The sequence below is a fragment of the Crocodylus siamensis genome, chromosome 3 (genome assembly GCF_052110815.1).
Source record: "Crocodylus siamensis isolate JL-2025a chromosome 3, ASM5211081v1, whole genome shotgun sequence".
Classification (NCBI taxonomy): Eukaryota; Metazoa; Chordata; order Crocodylia; family Crocodylidae; genus Crocodylus; species Crocodylus siamensis.
The window spans coordinates 109,082,565-109,105,590 of NC_143397.1; the positions used below are offsets into that span (position 1 = coordinate 109,082,565).

The window sequence follows — 23,026 nt, forward strand, 5'->3', positions numbered from 1 at the left end:
TAGGACTGCAAACATCTATTCAATCAAGTCAACAGTTGCATGCTTCTTCTGTTCAGTGTATTCCAAGAATCCCTACTACTGCTCAAGTCATAGCATCTGATGAAGTAATCTGTTGTTATGAAAGCTCATGACTCTGAACCAGTTAGTTTCAAAAGTACCGTCCGGACTCCTAATGTTCAGGTCCATTTCCTGAACTTGGCCTCTTTGGGCTTGATTCTGATCTCAGTTGAATGGGTGCAAAACTATTGAAGTCAAGAGACTTCAAGAAGTCTAAAACCAGGGTTGTAAAGTTCATAATTGCAGTCAAATTTCTATTTGACTGGTAGGAGCTCTGGACCTATTAAAAGATGTCACATTCAGCCTCTAGAGAAGTCAGTCCTGAGATACTGAACAGCAGCTTCTAGCCACCATTTTAACAAGCTATCTGTAGAAATCTTATCTGTATATAATACACATGAACCCAATGCAGCACTCTGTCCACCTCCAAGACTTGAAGAATGTGCTACCATCTGAGCCAAACTACAGGTAGCCCTTGCAATGGCTAGAGGTTGGTGGCTGCAATGCAGTGTCTTAGAGGGAACCATCAGGGTCCTATGTTCAGGGAAGTTAGAGGAGTCTAATGTAAGGGAAAAGCAATCTAAGGTTGCAAAGGTCAGAGCTGCTATTTTTCAAATGCTTCTTTACAGTCTGCCCCATTTGGTTGTTTCTAGCTTGAAATCCTACCTTCAGCAAATGCATGTGCCAAACACATTTGGTCCCTAGGTTCCCTGCATTTGTCCCATGAAGCATAGATGGGATTGTGCCAGCTCTCACGTCACTCAAACCACAGCCCGTGCAAGAATAGGATTAGATCAGCAGCTGACCTAATACTGCCATGCCCTAATGTGCTTCTGGTAGAAATGCCCCAAAGGATGCAGAGGCTCTTCCTCTTTTGATAACTTTGGTGCTGTGGCTGTCCCTGCTAGAAGTAGGATCAGGCCCCCAGACATCAGGGCAGGACCAAGATAGGCTGACAGACAGCCATGGAGGACCAATATATCTTCTCACAGCTAACCTCAGGCTGACCACTCCAGCTTTTGGCACCCATTTTTGAAAATTGCTGAGAGATACTTGGCACCTCTCAGGCTTGTTGTAATGCAATGTGGTTTGTTCTACTGACAAAACAAGGCCAATGCGCACAAAGTGGAGGGAAAGGGAAAGAAAAAAAGGAATCACTAAAGATAAGAAATGACAGCACGTGCTATGTTCCCAGTTCAACAGCTGGAAAATCAGAGCCTCAGCCTACAGCGTGTGACAAAGCTAGCAACCCTGGCTTTATTTCCCTGGCTCAAGAGGACATTAATTAGATGTGTCTTACTGACCTGTGGCCATTCTTTGGGAAGCCATTTTTGGGTGCTCAGGACTGCTCCTGGTTTATCCAAATGGTAACAACAAAATGTTGCAAGGTTAGATTTCACTGTCTGGCTTGGCAAGAAGAGAAATCCACAGAAAGATGGAAGGAATCATCCATTCCCATCCTGCAGTTGCTGAAGACATAGCCGTGGTGGAGAGAGAGGCCATGTCCTTTCCTGGGTTAACTTAAACCTGCGTTGCTGTACTTTACATTAGCTGGTTTCCTTGTGTGTGTTGTCTAATGACTTGGACTTTTCTGGGTGCGGAGACATAATATGATTGCTATGGAATAATTTAACTTTAGCCTGTAATAAAAATGGAGTGGACACATGATGCACATCCTTACCCTGGTGTAGGTCCCTCCGTTCCAGGGAACGTTACCCCTCAGAAAGCGAGGAGCAGCTGCCTACCATGCTGAGATAAATCATGTCCACTTCCCTATGCAATCTCAATCTGCAAACTTGCTTCACTACCATGCACATGGCTTACCTGGGACAGCTGTTTGAGAGAGCTGGTCATGTGGTTGCTCCTTATTACAGAATAAATCTGCTAAAGATAAAATACATGAGAAATAGCTCTGTATAACTGTGGGCCAGCACCCTCTGTAGAGATTCCTGTAATCCCACCACGACCTGATCATTGTAGTGGATTTTTTCACATAATTCCCTCAGCACTTTAAGCTCTCCACTACAAGTCACTGGGCATGTCTACATGTGACGCTACATTGCCGTAGCAACATGCTATGGTGACGTAGCATCAGCAGGCACAAACTGTGATGCTGCAGCTACGTCTCCATAGCAACACACTGCCTTGGTATAGTGTGTTGCTATGATGACGTAGTGGCTAAAAATGGCACAGCACAGTGCAGGCTGTTACTGCATTGCTATTTAGCACTCCCAAAAGGAAGTACTAAATGACGGCGCAGTAACAGCAGTGCTGTGGGGGCACATGTAGCTGCACCCAGTGTGTGGCATTCAGTGCACATTTTGGGCCATATACACCAAAGTGTTTAGCGTTCATTGAAAACAATCCCCAGTGCAAGCAATAGGAAGTCCAGTGAAATGAGGTTTCACAGGATTTGAACATACAATAGGAAGGTCTCTAGGTGCCTAGACCACTAAGCTAGATCCTTTGGCTACTCTGCAGGCCATGGATGTATAGATTTGGCACTAGACTAGATGGCAGGAGACCTGGGTTCTATTTCTGACTATGCCACTGATCTTTTGAGTGTCCTTGGGCAACTCTCTTCTCTCTCCCCATCTCAGCCTCCAAGCTACAAGATCTTTGGGGCAAGGACTGTTTCTCCCTATCTGTATGTAGTGTCCAGCACAATGGGTCCTTGATTACAGTTGAGGCCAGCAGGCGTGGTGTAATTCATGTTATAAACCCAAAGCCAGGGATACAGCCCCCCTTCCCACCTCCCTGGTTTCCCTCCATGCAGGTGTGCCGGGGAAGAGGAATGTGTTGTACTATGAGTGCTGCAAAGAGCCATACCCAGATGTGACTTACACTGTGACGATGCGACGGCGCACCCTCTACTATGGCTTGAACCTACTCATTCCCTGTGTCCTCATCTCAGGCCTGGCACTGCTTGTTTTCCTCTTGCCAGCTGACTCAGGGGAGAAGATTTCCTTAGGTAAGAACCAAGGAATTTAGCATGCTTACTACAGACTTCACAGGAAATGACAAATAAGTAACTTAGCCTGCCTTGGAACTGGCTAGGAGAGATTTCTCTCAGGGAAGTAACAAGAGGTTGTAGAAGTGGGAGTAACAAAGCTTTCTAGAACAAGTCACCACTCAGACCAGAGTACTTGGCTTTTGCATTGTGTAAGCTGAGCCATTTTTGACGGGTGCAGATAGCAACGCTGAGTTCTTACATAGCACTTATAATTAGTGCATGTCAAAGTGCTTTACAGAGAGATCAGTTTCATTACCCCCATTTCATAAATGGGGAAGTAATGTGACTTGACTACTAGAGGTGTCCAAAGGGGGCCCTATTCAATTTGGATTCGGATTGGGATTCGGCCCAAATCAGGGACAGTGATTCGATTCATTGATTCGAATCACTGTCCCTGATTTGATTCGGCCAAATCTGAATCTGAAGATTCAGTGCTGATTTGGAGAATGAGTGATTCGGACATAGAAACAGCTTTAAATGTTTTTTCTATACACCTTGAAGTACCCCCCCTTCTATACCCCGGGTGCCCCTCCTTCTATACCCCAGGTGCCCCCACCCCAGACCGGGAAGGCACAGGTCGCTGATCTGGGGGTGCGCCAGGTGGCCACCCAGCACACTCCCTAGCAAACCCAGAAATGGACTGGAAGTGCTTCTGGTCCACTTCCAGGTCTGCTGCCAAGTGCGCTGGGGAGCCCCACCATGCTTCTGTGGGATGCTCCGTGTGCCCCAGCATCACAGCATTCACAAGCCACCTGCTACCTAGAGGTATGTAGAAAAAAAAACTGTTTAAAGCTGTGTCTATGTCCAAATCATCGAATCTTTCCAAATCAATTTGGAGGGTTCTGATTCGATTCAGAGCGATTCAAGGGTCCTCTGATTTGATTCAGATTCAGAGATTCAGCCACCGAATCAGGCCGAATCTCCACCAAATTGAATCAGAGACTGAACCTTCACACAGCCCTATTGACTACATCACCCAGGAGGTCAGGACTGTCCTGAGATGCAGATAAGTTTGAGGAGGCTCCTCCTGTCTTGTAGCACTTGGATTAAAGATATTTCTTTGACTGAAGCTGACAGTAAACCACAAGTTTGCTTAGTTAACAAGTGGGGCAGAGTTTTATATAGTGAAGGCATAAGCAGGAGGGCCACAATTCTACTCCTTATCCTTTCCCTCCCCACTAATTCCCTTGCAGGTATCACAGTCCTGCTGTCCCTGACGGTGTTCATGCTGCTTGTGGCTGAGATCATGCCTGCTACTTCTGACTCCGTCCCTCTAATAGGTATGTTTGCTGTCTATACGCTGGGTGCATAGGGGTGATCTGGCTTCCTAAGCAGCTTTGTTCATAACCCACTTTGGAGCTGTTCCCTGTTGTCATTAGAGATTTTATTTCACATATTGTGAGGGGCAAGTCACTTCTTTTGTGCCCTATTAGCAGGACACATGTGGCAAGCTTGATTCATCTAGAGAGATTTGTATAGAGGTGGCAAAAAGGCACTAGAAATACTAAGCTGGCAGCTGAGCCATGGGTTAATGCTCCATTTATGGGGGTTAAGTAGGTAAAGTAAAAGGGACCCATTATATAAGGTACTTTTCAAAAGCACTCAGAGGATTTGCTGATGTCCAATTAGTGTCAAGCCTCATGGACTGGGCAGTCTCCATTCACCCAGATCCACTGACTTGATCCACAGTCAGAATTTCATCCATGGGGCTGCTCTGGACCCATTCTCAGTGAAGACAGAAGGCTCAAGACTGGGCACTGGGGTGAGTCCAAAGTAGCCTCCCAGGTCAACTTCTGCCTCTAGAGAGCTTCACTGGACTCAGGTGGATAGTGCAGGCTCAGCCTCACCATTCCCAAGATCTTACACAGTACAGAGTTGGCCTTACTCTACTCCCATTGACCCCAGTGGTAAAATTCTCATGGACTTCAGTGGCAGCAGAGTCAGGATGACACTGAGTACTTTTGCAAATCCCATCCAGTGCCAGATCCTCCTTCATGAGCTGCCCTCCTTTCTGCTCACTAGCCAAATTATCTGCTATTCCTCTGTTCTTTCCCAAAGACACTAAGTCTAGCTAAAACAAACACCGTCCAAATCCTGTTGCATTTCAAACACACAAAGAGACAATGGTCCAGATGGCCCCTTGTCTGCAACTATTGCAACTCCACAGGGTTTGGGCCAACATCCACTGTGTTCTATAGCAGCCTTTCCATCCATTTTCAGTGGGCAGTGGACAAGCAACATGCGGAACAGCAGAATGGCCTATTCTGTCCAATAACATTTTTAATTACTTTTGTGATCACATAGAAATTTTTAAATCCCACTGTTTATTTGTTGTATAATGTGCCATCCATGTTCTTAAAATTGTTTTTTTTTTAGAAGCATATGGACTTACAGTTTTAGTACAATTTTGGAATCATGTTTGTGCTTTGGGTCATATGTCAATTCTGAAACAGCATTTTCCATATCCAACACAAGGTATGCTATTGAAAGATGGCAGGACCTGTCCTTCCAAAACAGAGGTCAAGGTAAATTATAACATGAATGCAGGGAAACTCATATAAGGAATAAAAGACTATGAGACATTCATTTTATAAATGGGAGCTAGAGGTCATTCACTGTTTTCACCACTATTTCAACTTTGTGTAAGAGGCAACATGAAAATGGAAGGCATAATTTTTTAAGTTTTGTTCACACAGTTGCATATGGCTAATGTAAACACACAAATACCTGGGTTGCATGCATGAGTTGCTCTTTCAGAGAAACATGTTATTATGGGTGCAGTACCTGAATGGCCTTGGAAAATGAAGACACAATTAGGACTAGCATAAAATCAGTGAACATATGAGTTTCCATACAAGATGAAAACCGTAATCGATCTAGTCCAGTCTACCAATGGTTACTACCATATGTTTCAAAAGACATGAGAAGCAAACTATCTCTTAGAGAATCTTTTCATTACGACCAATGAGGTAGCCATGGAAATGCAAAAAGACCTTATTATGGCTAAAATAAAGCATTGCTATTCTGGTAGTATCAGAAGGTCCAGTGCTGGGAACTGAATGTCAACATGACAAATGCTAGAGCCCCTTTTCCAAAGAACCTATAAACTAAATAGACAAGGCAGACATAGTCTAGATGAAAGGGTTTTCTCTGGGTCACATTGGAAAGCTGATTTACTTTAACTACTTTGCCCTCTGATATATTTTTTTCCAGGGACTCATGAAAATGAGGGATTCATCCATAATTTTACTAGATAAATTGGGTTGTCAGTTAAGATTGATTGTATTTTGTGGGGCATGTGGGTAGTAATACCAATATGCCTACATGCAAGGAAGCTGCTAGAATTTCTTGAACATCATTAAGGCACAGGGAAAATGAAAAAACTTGATTACAAGTTGTTTTTAGAGGTCAGATGCAAAGTAGGCTCTAGAAAGGGAAATGTGCCACTGTGAATTATGAATTATTTAATAGTACTATTATAATACTGCCTATAGGCTCAGGTTAAGTTTGCAGCCCTGAGCATTTGATGACTTCCATGTCCTTCCCACGGTAAGGTGGTAGGTAGCCCACCAAAGTCCTAAGGTTAGCCACAAATATGTTAGAAACTGCTCCATATCTCATGCAAGCGAACTACTATGGCCTTGCCAGGGCATCGTAGTACACCACTACCAATGTAAGGAGAATGGCTGAATGCTCAATCCAGGTGGCTGTATACAGAATGAACTCTTGTGCCATTACAACCACTGGGGATTGTGCAACATGTTCCCTGCGCTAGGGTGGTCCAAAGACTTTGTTTCAGAGGACAGTCCTTGTGTTTCTGAGGCATTTAAAATGTTCTCTAATATGTACTAGATCTGCAACAAACAGAATCTTATGTGCATACAAAAGAGGGTATCAGAAAAAAAACAAGTATAACTCTCTCATGTTATGTAAATCCAACCTACAGAAAGTAGCAACACAAGCATTTTTTGAACTGCAGCTATTAATTAAGTGAGGTTTTCCTAGGCTGGAATGAGAAAAAGGACTGGATGGAAAGATTTAGAAGGCTGTATAATATGCCTTTGCCAGAGGACCTGGCTCTGAAAATGGGCTAGGAAGGGAGAGGAAAACACTGGGGCATTTATATGCCAGGGAGAGATAATAGGGGAAACAAACAATAGGGGAAAGAACAAAGAAACATGTTGAAGATACCAAATGAAGATTCAAGATGTGAAAAGGTGAAGTTGGGGCCTGGATTCAAAGTCACAGAAGTCAGTAGAAAAATCCTTAATTGGCTCCATTGTAATTGAATCAGGTTCTGGATTATTTCCTTCAAGAGGATAAATAAAACTTATGTGGAGAACTAAGTTTGCCTGAACATTTTCATTAGAAGACCCCGTTTTAAGTTGTGAATAGCTTTGACAAACTGTAACCATTTAGACTCAAGTACTCTCTAAACAAATGTTTGCCTCTATCTGATTTTTCTTAACTTCAGTAAAGACGATGCGGATGTTTTCAGGAACAGGATTAGTGAAAAATACATGGCAATACTTAAAAAAGAAAAAAAACTTTAAAAATGTTTTGTTGAGAAGCTTTAGCGCTTTAGTCTGTGGAATAAGAATTTGAAATGCGGCAAGGTGTCATGAATGTATCTTTTGCTGTTCCTGTGAAAATTCACCAAATGAAAATCTCAGTTCACAATGGTCACTAGATTGTTGTTAAATTGAGGCCAACTGGACCCCTAAAGAAGCACGCAGAATGACCCTGTCTTGCCAGCTACCCTCCTGCCATCAGACAGAAATAAAAAAGGCAAGTAGTACTTACTGAGTAGAGGCCCAAGAGTATACTCCCAGCTGAAGTGCTGTCCCCACTGCAGTTGCTGGACAGCTCCTTGGAAAACTCTCAGAGGACTTCACTGGGGAAGGTATCCTGTGGCCCTCTGCTGATTGTGAGTGTTAACTCGAAAGTGAAGATGGTATAACACAAGGAACCCTATCCTGGAAGCATCCCCCTTGAATTTCTTGTGTCAGAGGCACAACGTGAGACCATTTCTAATACTTTTGCTGTGGTTACTCGGCTGGTTGTATTTTTCCTTCGCGCATTTAACTGGTGGCAGGTCCAGTGCCAAGTCCCTCAGTGGCCAGATCTACACACTCATGAATATGCTGTTATTACAGTGCATTAAGTTTAGTACCTGTAACAACAGGTACTAACTTAATATGTCATAATCAATGCTACTGTGCATTAGCACAGAGGAATGCTTTTTGTGTGATGCTTAATGCGCATTGGACTAAATCCACTGCACATTAGTACATTAGTGTGGTTTTTGACAGCCGTGCTAATGTGCAGTAGAATTAGTCCAGTGGGCATTAAGTGTCTTGTGTAGACATGCCCAGTGTGGTTAGTAGGTCCTTGGTGGTGCAGCTTAAGTCATGCACCCCTGTAAACTCCTTCCATGTATTGGTGAGGTTGAGGCTATGCTCCGTGTGGTCTCTTTTGTACAGTGCTACCACAGTTGCATGTGGGAGACCTATGAGAAAAAGGAGTTTATATGACATGCAAGGGGTTCCATAGGACAACCCAGTCTCCTCTGTGTTCATAGACAACCTCTTATCCAAAGAGTCCTAAAACTAATCAACAAGCCCAGACTGTCACACACAAAGCACCTTGCAACTATATATTACAAACAGCCTGCAGCATGTCATAGATACAAAGCAGGGGTGACAAAGGTGTCAACAGTGTCCTGCCATAGCAATGGCAGAGTTGTTATGTCAGTATATGCTCAGAGGATCCTAGAAAGAGGGTCATGCCTCAAATTAAAGAGAAAGACAAAAATAATCCTCTCAATCCTTGCCAATCCAACCTGGGAGAAATTCCTTCCTAACCCCAAACTTGGTGATAGGCTTGAGTGGAACAGCAAGACTGTCCACAGCTAGGTAGCAGAAATGTTTTCTGGGCCAACAGGAGCCCCAGCACACCCCAGCCAAAACTCCCACATCTAGTTGTGGCCATTGTCCAATGCCTCATAGGGAGGTTAAGAAACCTGCTGACAAAGAAAACCCTAAAGACTCCAGAACCTAACAAAGCATTCACAGGTGTGTTGGCAGGAGTCCTTCCTGGCTGCTACAGGCATCCAGCAGAAGCCCTGAGACATGGAGTTACCAGATGCCTCCTGCATAGAGATAGAATTGCTTTTCACCTGGCACCCAAATATTACATATACCAGTTGTTGATTCACGACCATCTCTGTCCTGTCTGACCATTTCTTTTTATAAACTTTGGAGCTCCATCCTGAAACAATTTAGATTATTTGTCCCAACTATTTTGGTCAGAAGACTAGTCCAAAATTTTACTACTTTTACTTCTCAGCCTACTATTTTCATACCCAGTTTGTAGTCCTTTGGTCTTCTGCTGATAATGGCGTCTAGCTTAAGGGCCCTGATAGACGTTATTTTTGTAGTGCAACAAAGTTTGTAGAACTATAAAAATTAAAATATTATGGGAGGTCACCTGTGCAAAGTCCCCAGGCTGGAGTGCAACAAAGTTGCTGCCAAGGGACACTCTCCAACCAGAAGGTGATAGTGTACTGCTCCTTGGCTTCACTCACCCAAGGGCAACCTTCGTTGACAGACTCTCCCCAGCTGCTGTTGTCACCATAGTGTGAATGTGCAGGTGGCAGACATATTTAAAGGCTGTGAGATAACCTGAGCTAGTACCACTTTTCCTCTCTCCTGCCTTCCATGCCATCCTGAACCTGGGTGGTTGGTGTCCCACTTGGAACTTTAAAGTGCCCATAGGCAATCTAGGAGTTCTTTAAAGTTCATGGTTTTAAGGCAGCTTGGGAGCCCATTGAAGTTCGTGGCTGTCCACCCACAGAGAACTTTAAAGGGATCTGACTGGTGAAACTACACAGGGAAGTCCCCAGGGCCTGAACAGAGCCAATTATGGTCTGGTCCCATCAATTAGCTGATTGGTGGGACTGGGCAGGGGACAGTCCTCTCAGTCCTGGGAAGATATACTGTCGTGGGTGATAATCTCCCGCAAGTTGGTATCAATGTTGCATTTTTTAAGGACATTCTTGAAGTGCTTTCTCTGCCCTCCTCCTGAGCCTTGACTCAGGTGGGAGAATCAAACTTGGTTCAGGAGTCTGGAGTCAGACATCCAGATGATGTGGTCAACCCAGTAAAGTGGATGATCATTGTGTTTGCTTGTCAGAGAACACTAATGTTGGTACACTTGTCTATCCACTGGATTCAAATGATCTTCTGCAGGCAGCATTGATGGTATTTCTCCAGCGACTTGAGGTGTCTCCTTTATGTTGTCCACATCTCAGCTATATACAGTGAGGTGGGGATCACAACAACAGCAATAATTGGCACCATTGCTCTTTCCAGAGCATGGTGTATGTGCCGATGAGTTCTTTGATGACTTCTGAGCCTAATGCACAAGTCACAGTCATGCCCACTAGTGGGGCACACCCAGACACTAGCAATGCTCTGAATCCAAGTAGCAGATTCTTTCCTCCTCTGACACTGATTATCACAAAACATAATCCAGTCTGCCTCTCAGTACCTCACTTCATCCGCAAGCTGACGCTGCCTACCAGAGCAGCATTCTGCACTCCTTTCCCAATCATCCCCAAAGATTCCAAAGGATGCTAAATCATCTTTGCAAGCCTCCTGAAATCTGTGCAGCGGTCTGCCTCTCTTTCTAGACCCTTCTTGAGCTTCAGAATACAGTACATTCTTCGAGATCCTGTGATCTGGCATTCGCTTGACATGACCAAGCCACCAGAGTCCTTTCTTACTAATCAATGTTCCCATGAATGACATACCAACACAATTTAACACTTCCACATTTGTCACCCTGTCTTGACATCTTATTCAAAGAATTTTATGCAGGCATCTGACATGAAAGCTGCTTAGTCTTTTGATATGTTTCAAGTAGGTCCTCCATGTTTCTGAGCCATATAGAGGAGTGGATAAAACACATGTCTCATAAATATGGATTTTCATTTTAGTTGACAGTTTGTTATTGTTCCAGGCTCTGTCTTGCAAAAGACCAAAGTTCCTGACTGCTTTGCTGACTCTACTAGCGAGCTCAGCATCAAGATCTACATTGCTGGTAACAGTAGAGCCAAGGTAGAAAACTTGGTCAACAACATCCAGATGAATACCATCTAGTGTGATATCTGGAACCAGTTCAGGGGCATTGTTTAAAGCTAACAATGCCTTATGTGGAAGGTTGTTCCTCTCACAATAATTCTGAACAGCTGGCACAAAATAATCAGTGAACCATTCCTCAAAAAGGGTCCCAGTCACCCAAGCTTTACGATTTGATTTCCAGATAACTGGAAGGCTGCCCTTAACATAACCGTTAAGTGCTCTGGGATTTTTGGAGTGATAAACAAGCAAGGGTTTGAGCTTGAACTCACCCACAGCATTTGAACCAAGCAAAAGGGTAAACCTATCCTTAGATGCTTTAAAACCAGGCGTAGTTTTTTCTTGTTGGGTCATGTACGTCCTGGAAGGCTAATTTTCCTCCAGAACAGCCCAGTCTCATCAACACTGAAGACTTGCCTGGCACAATAGCCTCCCTCTTCAATGATTTTACTCAATTTTTTAGGAAAATCTTGAACCGCAATCTCATCAGCACTAGCAGCTTCACCTTGCACCCTGATGTTATGCAAGGCATACCTGCCTTTAAAACACATGAACAAACCCTTGCACTGAATTTTTCATCCTTGGATCCCTCGCCATGTTGTTGCTTCACAGTGTCAAAAAGACTCAAAGCTTTGGCTTAAATGGTGGCTAAACTCAAAGGCACACAGCACTGAGTTTGATCCTGAATCCACAAAATTAAAAGTCTTTCCATTTCAGCCACAAGTCCTGCAGGTTGTCTTATAACAGTGAATTGTAACGAGGCTGCACTTTTAATATCACCACTTATTTTTTCTTTTCTCTAATAATAGCTTGCACAGTAGTACGAGCTAAGTCCAATTGCCTACCGATTTCAGTGTGTGGCAAACCACTCTCACTAAGCTTGATCATGCTGGCTTTCACCTGTAGTGTAATGGCTTTTCTCTGTTTCTTATCAGAACCCGCATCATCACTAGAACACTGCCTTGTCCTTTTGTCAGCCATTTTTAAGTACTGAATATATAACATGCACTAAGAAACATCAGTATACAGGATCGCATAACACCGGATCACATCAGGAAGTAGACTGAAAGAGTACTGTATATAAAAAAGCCTAACACTAAGCACTAAGCACTAAGAATTCAAAGAATACAAGAATACATGAAGTTTACATGCCAGACCACATCAGGAAGTCCATTCTATGACCCTGGTGAAGGTGTTCCTTCACCTTCTGATTAAATAAAATTAAATAGTTGATTTAAATATGGTGATTATGGTCATGTCTATAAAAAGTTAGGCATCAGGCCCTTGGTCAGGAATGTAACCCCTTATTATAACATTGTTTTCATGGGAAAATCAGATTTACTTACATTGTTTTGACTTACAGCACCTTTTCCAGGAACATAACCCACTGTAAGTGTGAGGACTGCCTGTACTCCAATATGACTATCTATTGTTGCCTGCATCAGCCACTTGTTGGATGCTGTTACAGAGACCCAGCCCAAATTCTTGAGCACACCTCCTGAAGCTGTTTGAACAGCCTTACAAGCTTATCTCAGGTTGTTGAGTGAATCAGTAGTAGGAGTAGACTTGTAGGTGATTAGGGCACTTCTTTTTCTCTCGATGAGTGGCAGCAGTATTTCTGAATGGTCCACAAGTCAGTTGACATTCTTCTTAGTACTCTTTCCAAAACTCTCGATTGCTGCATTATACATACTTGTCTCCAGCACTTCCCATGCATCTGATGCAGTTTCATTCATTCCAGCTGACTCTGTTACTTCTTCATTGAAAAGCCATTTATTGACAGGATCATTGATTTGGCACAAGTCAATACAAGGTTGCCTGGCAGGTTTATTGTGGTGGATCTTCTTAGCTTGAAATTTCACTTTGCAGAAGACAAGGAAGTGGTCTGTGTCACAGTCTGTGCATTGAAAGGATTGTGTATGCAGGTTATCTTTCAAGTGTGTATGCCTTATCAGTACCAAGTCCAGCTGATGCTAGTGCTTGGACCTTGGGTGTCTCAAAGATGTTCTTCTGATGTTACCAGCAAAGAAGGTGTTGGTCACTTATAAGCCTTGACTGACACAGAGCTCAAGAACTCTTTGACTATTGTCATTTACACATCCAATGCTATGCCTACCCAGAATCCCAGGCCAGATCTCAGCATTGGACACAATTTTTGCATTGAAGTACTAGGATAGGTTCCTTCTGTGGAATCCTGCAAATCAGTTCCTCCAGCTGTTGATAGAAGCTTCCTTCTCTTTATCACTAGCATGCAGAGGTGAAGCATAGACACAGATGAGGTTGATGAATCCCTTCTGTAGTCTAACTCAAAGTGTCATGATACGTATGGGCACTGCAATCAGAGCTTCACACAATTATATTAGTTCATTTCTGATGGCAAAACCTACGCCATGCTATCTTTTTATTCCTTCAGGTTTGCCATGCAAGTAAATGGTGTAGCCCTTGTCCTTTATGAAGCCTGTATCTGAGAGCTGAGTTTCTGAAAGAGTTGCAATATCACATGCAAGCTGAATGAAATGTGCAAGCTCATTACTCAACACAGCCATTTTCCTCAAATTTGAATCCAGATCCATGTCATACCCAGGGTCAAAGACCATGTACTCCTGGAAGCTGTTCTGTTTATAAAATCATTTAATCCAGGATGTAAGTCATGGAACAGGCAAAGAATGGTAATGAACTTTGGTGGGTATCCATACTTCAGAAGGATCCTCCACAGCACTTCTTGGCTGACAGAGTTGAAGGCTTTCATTAGGTGAAAGAAGTCCATGTAGAGAGGTTTATGTTAGTCCTGGCATCTTTATTGCAGTTGGCAAGCAGTGAAGATCATGTTAGTTCTGTCTCTTGATGCCCTAAACCCACACTGAGATTCTGGGAGGAGCTCTTCAGCAAGTGGAAGGAGATGGTTCAGAAGGGGTCTTGCAATGATTTTTTCTATGGTGGACAGCAAGGTGATGCCTCTGTAATTTCCACAGTTGGACTTGTCTCCTTTCTTGTCACGATCATGATGTCCCTGAGGTCATCTGGGATTTCCTCATTGTTCCAAATCCTTAAGATGAGGGCATGGAGCCATGATGTGAACTCCTCTCCTCCCTGCTTGAAGATTTCAGTGGTTTCATAGTTTCATAGTTTCATAGTGTGTAGGGTCAGAAGGGACCTGAGCAGATCATCTAGTCCGACCCCCTGCCATGGCAGGAAAGAATCCTGGGGTCAAATGACCCCAGCAAGATGTTCATCTAACTTCCTCTTAAACACCCCCAGGGTAGGAGCCTGCACCACTTCTCTTGGAAGCTGGTTCCAGGCCCTAGCTGCCCTGACTGTGAAGTAGCGCCTCCTGATATCTAACCTAAACCTACCCTCTGCCAGCTTGTGACCATTATTCCTGGTCACTCCTGGCGGTGCTCGGGGAAACAGTGACTTCCCCAATGCCTGCTGATCCCCCCTGACTAGTTTATAAGAGGCCACAAGATCCCCCTTCAGCCTTCTCTTTTGGAGGCTGAACAGGTTCAGGTCCCGCAGCCTGTCTTCATAGGGCCTGCCCTGTTGTCCCCTGATCATACGAGTGGCCCTCCTCTGGACCCTCTCCATGCTGTCGACATCCCTCTTGAAGTGCGGCACCCAGAATTGGACCCAATACTCCAGCTGCGGCCTGACCAGTGCTGCATAGAGGGGGAGGATCACCTCCTTGGACCTGCTCGAGATGCATCTGTGGATGCATGTCAAGGTGCAGTTGGCCTTCCTGACTGCCTCTTCACACTGCCGGCCCATGTTCATCTTGGTGGTGATTGCATCAGCTCCAGATGCTTTGTATGGTGGTGAGTCCTGGGTACATGGGCAGAACTCACTGGGGCACATCACCAAGGCTGTGGCTGACAGCCTCAGACCAGCCAAGTGAAGACTGCCCAGGGCTAGTCTTCTAATAGACTTACCTGCAGGAATGCTGCAGCAGATGTGGGAGTGGCGTATGGCACTGCCCCACTGACTTATAAGGTCCTGCTCCTTCTGGCTCCAGAGACACATGACAGTTGATGTCAAGGATCTGTGACACATCAGGAGCATAAAAGAAACTGTTGTCCCATTCAGAGGGGAGGAGAGAGCTGGGAGGTAGAGTCTGGCATTTGGACACTTCAGCAGCCTCCCCAGGGAGGAGATCAGATGAACTAAGGGCTGTTAGCCCCACTGGTCCTGGAAGCCAGTGAACCTGGGTAGAGATTTTTCAGGGATGTCCTCCTCCCTGAAAGGGGAAGCCCCAGGAGAGTTGTGCTCTGGTTCTTGAAGAGTTCAGCCTGGCAGTTTTACCTGCACTTTCACATTATTGTCAGCGTCAAGAGTTTTTGGCACCTTTATTGGCAAGCACAGTTTTAAGCTTGAAGACCCCATTTCTTTCTTCCTTTTTTTTTTTTGTATTTACTTTCTGGATGTTGACTAGGATCACACCAGAAGCCTGGGAGAGTCAGGCCACCCAGACCAAGAGCAGGATCTGGGCCTGGGCTATTTTGGGTCCCCTTAGAGATTTACTTGGGAAGGATCTGAGGAGTAGGATACCACACTTGTACCTTGAAGTACATTATTATTTATGATGTTTCTGTTGTCTCAATGAGTTTAATACTCAGAAGTGGCTAGGCAGCAGCAGCCTAAGCTACTAGTGCCCCGTGGGAGATACGGAGTAAGATTCCATCAGCACAGTTCCACCACTAAATACCAATGGGGAATCCCACTGGCTTTGACCAGGTGATGAATCAGGTGACCTTGATGACATCATGACTGGGGTGTGGATGGGGTGTAGGGAAGGTGGAGCTCGAAGCCATCAATAAGTTGCTCTGTGAGTAACCCCAAAGGCGGGGGAGAGGAGAGAAGGGGAATAAGAACCCATAATAGAAACACTGAACCCTCCTATTTCTTCTTAAACAAGAAAAATATGGCAGACAAGTTGGAGGTGGGCCCCTCCCAGGGTGCTCATGGATAGCTCCACTGGAGCTCAAGCTTTGCCATATCTGCTTGATGGCTTTTCTCATCTTGTCAAGGGTTGGAGGGATTCCAAAATTGTTTCTAACTGGGTGTTGCAGGATGGAGTTAAAAACACTCTCATGAACAACAGAGTCTCTACTGAGAAGGTCTTCAAAATGCTCCTTTCATTTGGCATTATTGGATCCCCTTTCCTTGATCAGGTCTCCTCCATCTTTATGTCTCAAGGGGGTTGGTCTCTGACTGCCTGGAATGTAGATGGCTTTAGCAGCACTCAAAAACCCCCCCATGTATATCATGGATGTCAGTGAGATGTTGAATCTTCTTTGTCCTGTCTTCCCACCATCTGTTCTTTATATTGCAGGTCCTCCCTTGGACTTCTGCCTTGGCCCTTCAATTTCTTTTGCTTGGAGTTGATGATATTCTGCCAAGAAAAAAAGGTCTTATGCTTGCAGTCAATTAGCCCCTGGATCTCCTGGTCATTCCCATCAAACCAATCTTGATGTTTCCTGGTAGAGAATCTAAGCATTTCTTCACAGGTGCTAATGACAGTAAACTTGAATGCACGCCAAGCACTGCAGATATTTTCCACTTGTTGTTAACTGAAATTCATCAGTTTTTCATTGAGGCACTGGTTGAAGAGGTCTTACTTAATTGGGTTCTTGAGTCCTTTGATGTTGATCTTCTTTCAGCATTGCTTCTTTTGCAGCCATTGTTAGGAAGCCAGTTTGAAAGACATAACCAAGCAAATGTGTTGTTGATTGGTGCAGCAGTTGTCAGGTCCTAGCATAACCTGGGTGATGTGGACATCTTTGCAATCCGGAGCATGAACAATGACATAGTCAATCAAATGACTATATCAGTGCAGAGGCAGAAAAGGATCTTGGAGTCATCACTGACTCCAAGATGCACATGGGCCGGCAGTGTGGGGATGCAGTCAGGAAGGCCAACCGCACCTTGTCATGCATCCACAGATGCATCTCAAGCAGGTCCAAGGAGGTGATCCTCCCCCTCTATACGGCACTGGTCAGGCTGCAGCTGGAGTACTGCATCCAGTTCTGGGCGCCGCACTTCAAGAGGGATGTGGACAGCATGGAGAGGGTCCAGAGGAGGGCCACTTACATGATTGGTGGCAGCAGGGCAGACATTATGAGGAGAGGCTACGGGATCTAAACCTGTTCAGCCTCCACAAGAGAAGGCTGAGGGGGGGTCTAGTGGCCTGTTACAAGCTAGTCAGAAGGGACCAGCAGGCATTGGGGAAGTCCCTGTTCCCCCGTGCACTACCAGGAGTGACCAGGAATAACGGTCACAAGCTGGCAGAGGGTAAATTCAGATTAGACATCAGGAGGCGCTACTTCACGGTCAGGGCAGCTAGGATCTGGAACCAACTTCCAAGAGAAGTGGTGCTGGCTCCTACCCTGGGGGTCTTTAAGAGGAGGCTAGATGTGCACCTTGCTGGGGTTGTTTGACCCCAGCACTCTTTCCTGCCAGCACCATGATGATCTGCTCAGGTCCCTTCCGACTCTAGAAACTATGAAACAATGAAATGTCAATGCTTTGATTGTGGGTGTTTCCATGATGTCTTGTGCCTGTTTTTCTGGCAGAACAGGGTGTTGGTGATGTTCTGTACATTTGGTCAAAAGGAGGATGCTGTTGGAGTTGACTTTTTACCACTCTTTTCTTGCTGATGGTTCTGTTTCACAGGTTTGAGTCCCTTCTGACTACAGTGTTGGAATCATTGAGATGATTAAGTCTTTCTTCCTCCAGAATGCCAGAAAGGACTTGGTCAAGGCTGGCATAGAATTCTTTCTTGGTTTCATCAGTGATGTCAAGAGTCAGAGCAATATGTGGCATATTGGCTCCCTGTCAGTTTAAGACGGAGTGTCATGAGGCACTCATGAATTCCAATAGGGAACTCATTGCTTTATGAGTTAATTCTTGACTGCAGAACCAACTCTGTGAAGCTGGCATTCTCTCCTGTTTACCCTTCCAGAAGTTATAGCCATCACTTTGTTCTTTGAGCTGCCTGTCTCCCGCTCACCAAGTCTTGCTCGGTGTAACAATGTCAGTGTTGTGTTACCTGAGTTCTCAAGACACAATTATGGTACAGTGCTCTGGGTGATCACCATTAGAATTGTCCATGAAGGTCCTGATGTTCCAGGTCATGAAATTCATTGTGTGTATGTTAATTTTGACTTCAGTAAAGGTGATCCCAGTAGATGCAGTTATCCAGTCAGGAAAAAGGTAGCCAGACTATGTTTAGGGCACCTTTTCCAGCCCCCTCCCCATGTGGGATTAGCAGAGTGGATCCTGAAGATGGATGCTCAGTTACAGCTGCTGAATCACACTTCTGGCTCCAAGTGCCAGACAATCTTCTTGTAACTGCTGCCTTTGTGCCAGTTCATAACCAGGAGCTTCCAGACATTACAATACTGCTCCTGTCATCATTAGCTGGTCACACAAAGACTTGAAGAATGTGCTGGAAAAAACTGTTTCTATGGAAGATGTCTGTGTGTGATTTCTTTTATTATGGAGAAGCTGCTGCACATCAGCTTCCACATGGTTCTTGAAAGAACAGGACCTTCAATCAATGGCAAGGAGTCCAAGACAGCTGGAAATCTCATTCTGTTGCAGCCTTTGCCCACATTTGCAGCTGTTGAGATTCTATTAACATCTTCTTCCTCCTGCTCCACTGTTGAGGACCTGTAGACCACGGCTGGGGGCTGGGCAGGCTTACTATAATGGTGACCTGTGTTCACCATCTCATAGTACCATCAAAGAATATATGTGGCTTTTCTGGAAGGAAAGCATTGCCCTCTACTGTCCCAATCACATCCTGGTGGTGCTGCCACTGCTCAGTTCACGCCTGTATATTCATCAAAGTTACTCCTACTTATTTTGCAACTAACCTTCCCTGAAGGTTATTCTACTATTTGCCACCTGTGGACGTGCTGGGTAGCAGTGAAGCTCTCTGTCACCAGAGTAGAAGTAATAAAAAGTAATCATATTCCCACTCAACCTTTGTTTTAGTAAAGTAAATAAACCAACCTCTTTTAGTCATTTTTCATAAGAAAGGTTTGCTATTATCTTAACCATTCCAGTAGCCTTTCTTTGTACTTGTTCCAGTTCTACACCTATTTTCTGAACATTGGTGACCATAACTGTACACAGTATTCTACATGGGGGGTAACTATACATAGTATTCTACATGACAGGACAGCATTTTACCAATGTCTTATAGAATGGCGCTACTACGTCCCTATACTATTGATTACACCCTGCCTTATACAACCTAACATGCCTTAATCTTTTTCGTAGATGAATCACACTGGCCTGGTGATTCTAAGATCAATCAGTACACACCCAAGTTTCTCTTTTCTTCTGTAGTCTCCTGTCAATACCTCCCACTTCATGACAAAAGTTTCTCTTATTAGTCCCTAAGTGCATGAATGTCTTTCATACCATTAACCTACTATGGTGCATGCAACAGAAATGATATGAACTTTATCCATACCACTTATATTTGCATAATAAATCGATCCTTCTCCATACTGGCAGTGTATCTCAATTTAGTGTCATCTGCCAATTCCCAAGCACAAATACATTTCTTGCACCAAGTTGCTCATAAACATGGCAGACTGCACAGCATCTGTTCTCAAACACCTTCATAGCTCTGTCACTCCAGCAGGTCTCTGGGTCTAGCAACTCTCAACTCTGATGACAATACTTTCTCCAGCAGATCTCTCTAGCAACTCTCTAGAATCCCAACACTTCCTTCTTCTAGGCCTTGCTGAACTTCCAGCTTTCCTTTCCTTCAACAGATCTTAACCATATCCTTTCTTGGCTACAGGCTTCACAATCCATTTTCATCAGTGTCCACTATCTTGCCTTGCTCTCTGCAAACCAATCCGTCCAGCAAATCTTGATCTCTCGCTCTCTTTTACAGCTGCACAGTCTGTGCTAGCCTTGCTTTCTACAAACCAAAAACAATCTTTTTTCCCTCACAGATACACAGTTCAGCAAACTCCATTCTAGGACTGAGAAAGCTCCCTCCAAAAGATCGCAGGTGACAAATTGCACACCACACACAATCCTTTCCAAAAAGCTCTTACTACCTCAAAAAGGAAACCTTCAAACTATGCATCTGCAGAGGAGAAAAACAAAACATGCCTGTGATAAGCTCACTTCGTTTTCCTTGGCCAGTGTAACTCAAAGTACTTCTGGGCACCGATCTTTCTTTACACAGCTGTACCCTGGTGTTTCCCAAAACAAGCTGTTATACTCTCTCCTATCTAGGCTCTTCACTGTTCCTGGAGAGGTGGGGGGAGAACCAAGTTTCCCCCAACTTCTAATCACAAATTCTCTAGCACTGCCTGCGCAGATGTCCAGTAACATGCCTTGTCTCTTTCTGTGCCCTCTGCTGCCTCTATTCTCTGGTGCTCACAGGATCCCAGAGTATCTGTCTTACAGTCCTCTAATTGCCTCTGATCTCTCTGAAGCTGCACTGCTTGCATAACACTCTGCCTTGCCATAACCGGCACTTGTAACCTACACCTTACAGACTCCACAGAAAACACACAACTGCTCTTGTAACCTCCATAAAAGACTGTAACCCTGCCCAAGGACCTCAGAGTCAAAGGACCCTGTTCATTCACACAGCCTTTCCAGCAGAGAGATGACATTCTCTGCTCTCTAGCTTTCTATTGGAAACACAAGAGGAGGTTCTTACTTAATCCCAAGTGGACCACAGCATATAACCATGTCCACTACTCTGTCTGACCCATACAAACAAAGTCTCCTGGTCAGCAGTAACAAACAACATCTCCTGCACAACACTTACAACCCTAGTCACAATTACCATACAGCTCTATCTTACTACAAATCTTAGCTAACCCCTCTAGAAAAAGATCACTCTTCATCAACAAATTCCCTGAACTGTCAGGTTACTGCCCTTGTGTCCTGGTGGAATCACCAATTGTTGACACTGGATTTGAACCCAGCACCTATACCTTTGTTCTAGGTGAGCACAACCCTCAGACTGACCATAACACCTGTCAGTTGGTAATAGGCAAATTTATTGATATGGAGTAAGAACAAAAAAGCAACAATACAAGCAATCTAACAATTCTATATCTACCAATTCTAGGGCTGTCATCAGAGTCAAAGTACATCTGGTCAGGATGCGGGCTCCACTCTGAGGCTCTCTCTTAGGTGTCAACAGTCTGGAGGTAGGATGCCAAGGCCTACAGCCCCCCTCCAGTGGGGTGCACGAGACAGGCTGCTGATATGCCCTCAGGCCATGGTGGCCTCAGGGACCCTTCCTGGGGGATGGGGATGGGGATAGGGACCCCTCTCAGGGAGCAGAACGGGAAGGGACAGGGAGGGACGGGACAAAGGGAGGGACCCTTTGTTAATCTCAGGTCTGTCTTTGTATTCTCTGGGACTCAGCCCCCCTGCTCTTTGAGGCCTTGTTGCTGGTGTCACTTACCTTGTGTTATGGGACAGTATGGTACATACTTCTTTGGTTCCCAGGCTGTGTCACTGTTGTGTTAGACAAGCTGTCTGCCGTGAAGGCTGTGATCTCGTGTTATGACATACATTATCTTCATTCTCAGGCTGTGTCCATTCCTTGGCCTGGCTGTGCTAGACAACCCATCTGCTTCTAGGGCCATGAGGAGCTGTGTGTGTGTCTCCCAATCTTTTTAGAAATCCATTTAACCCCTGCTGCCCATCTTGACCCCTTATAATATAGGTATAGATATATACCTGTAGTAGCTGTCACCCAAGTAAGACTCATGGGGAAATGAGAAAGTTAAAGAAGGAGCATGTCTCTAAAATGTCTTGATCATCCTTCTGGGAATGGGCAGGTCTAGGCAGAAGTATAGCAAACTCTTTCAGCACCTAGGGAGGAAGTAGGAATTACACTGATAACTGGAGGGCGAGGGGAGGGATGCAGGTGAGACTCCTCTCTCTGTTTCCCTGCATCCTTCCCCTTGCTTTCCAGTGATCAGTGGATGCTCAAACCATTTAGAGTCATGCTTCTTCTTTTACTTTGTCTTTCCCCCATGAGTCTTACTTTCCTTTCTGTACAGTGGAACAGCTTCAACAGATAGGATGGGAAGTGGCTCATTCCACCCTTGCCTCTAGTCTGGAGATCAGGACATGCTACTGGGAAGTGGGAAAGACAGGTCTGAATCTCTTCAGTCTCCCATTTTCTGGGTGAGTGTTTTATACAAAGGTATTAAAAACAGTGGGTTGGAACGAATACCATCATCAATGCCTCACCCCTCTCTAAAAGCTGGAATAGCTGAACTTTTAAGGAACATTATGATGTTGGTAGGTATTAGACATAGCTGAGGAATATCTATCAGTCCAGGACACTCAGGGATTTGGCAGAAGAATCCTGATTAATCTCAGGTGAGAGTTAGATGTTGAACTCTTCACTCTGGAGCAGTTATGGGCATGCACAGAAGCTGAACTGCAGGTACCTAGATAGCTTTCAGATCAACCAAGGAGTCACCCGTATGGGTAAGGTTAGGTGCCAGCAGAGGGGAGATTATTTTGGATGCAGTTCTGGACTTGAGTGCACACTCGAATCCTGTTTAGGGATTAATTGCATGGTCACTGAGGACTTTTTCATTGAATCACAGCCTCACTTAATATACAGAAGGGCCCATGGTCCAGGAATGATTTTGAACTTTGTAGAGAAGATTGTTGCTAGTAGAGAACCCTGCCTCTTTTTTCATGGAAGCTGGAGGGTGGGGAGTGAATGAGGCAAGGGCTTGCACAAAAGGAAAGGATGGTTTCATAGCTAAGACAGCTAAACATAGTTCAGAGGTACTGAATCCTATCC

At 44.7% G+C, this 23,026-nt stretch overlaps 1 protein-coding gene across 1 annotated transcript in view; it reads left to right on the top strand.

Moving 5' to 3' along the window:
* Positions 1-23,026, top strand: part of LOC149868647 (neuronal acetylcholine receptor subunit alpha-7-like) — a 170,114-nt gene that overhangs the window by 96,648 nt on the left and 50,440 nt on the right. The window contains exons 7-8 of the mRNA XM_090037257.1: positions 2,834-3,028; positions 4,264-4,350. Coding sequence (XP_089893383.1) covers positions 2,834-3,028; positions 4,264-4,350 — 282 coding nt within the window. The remainder of the gene's footprint in view (positions 1-2,833; positions 3,029-4,263; positions 4,351-23,026) is intronic.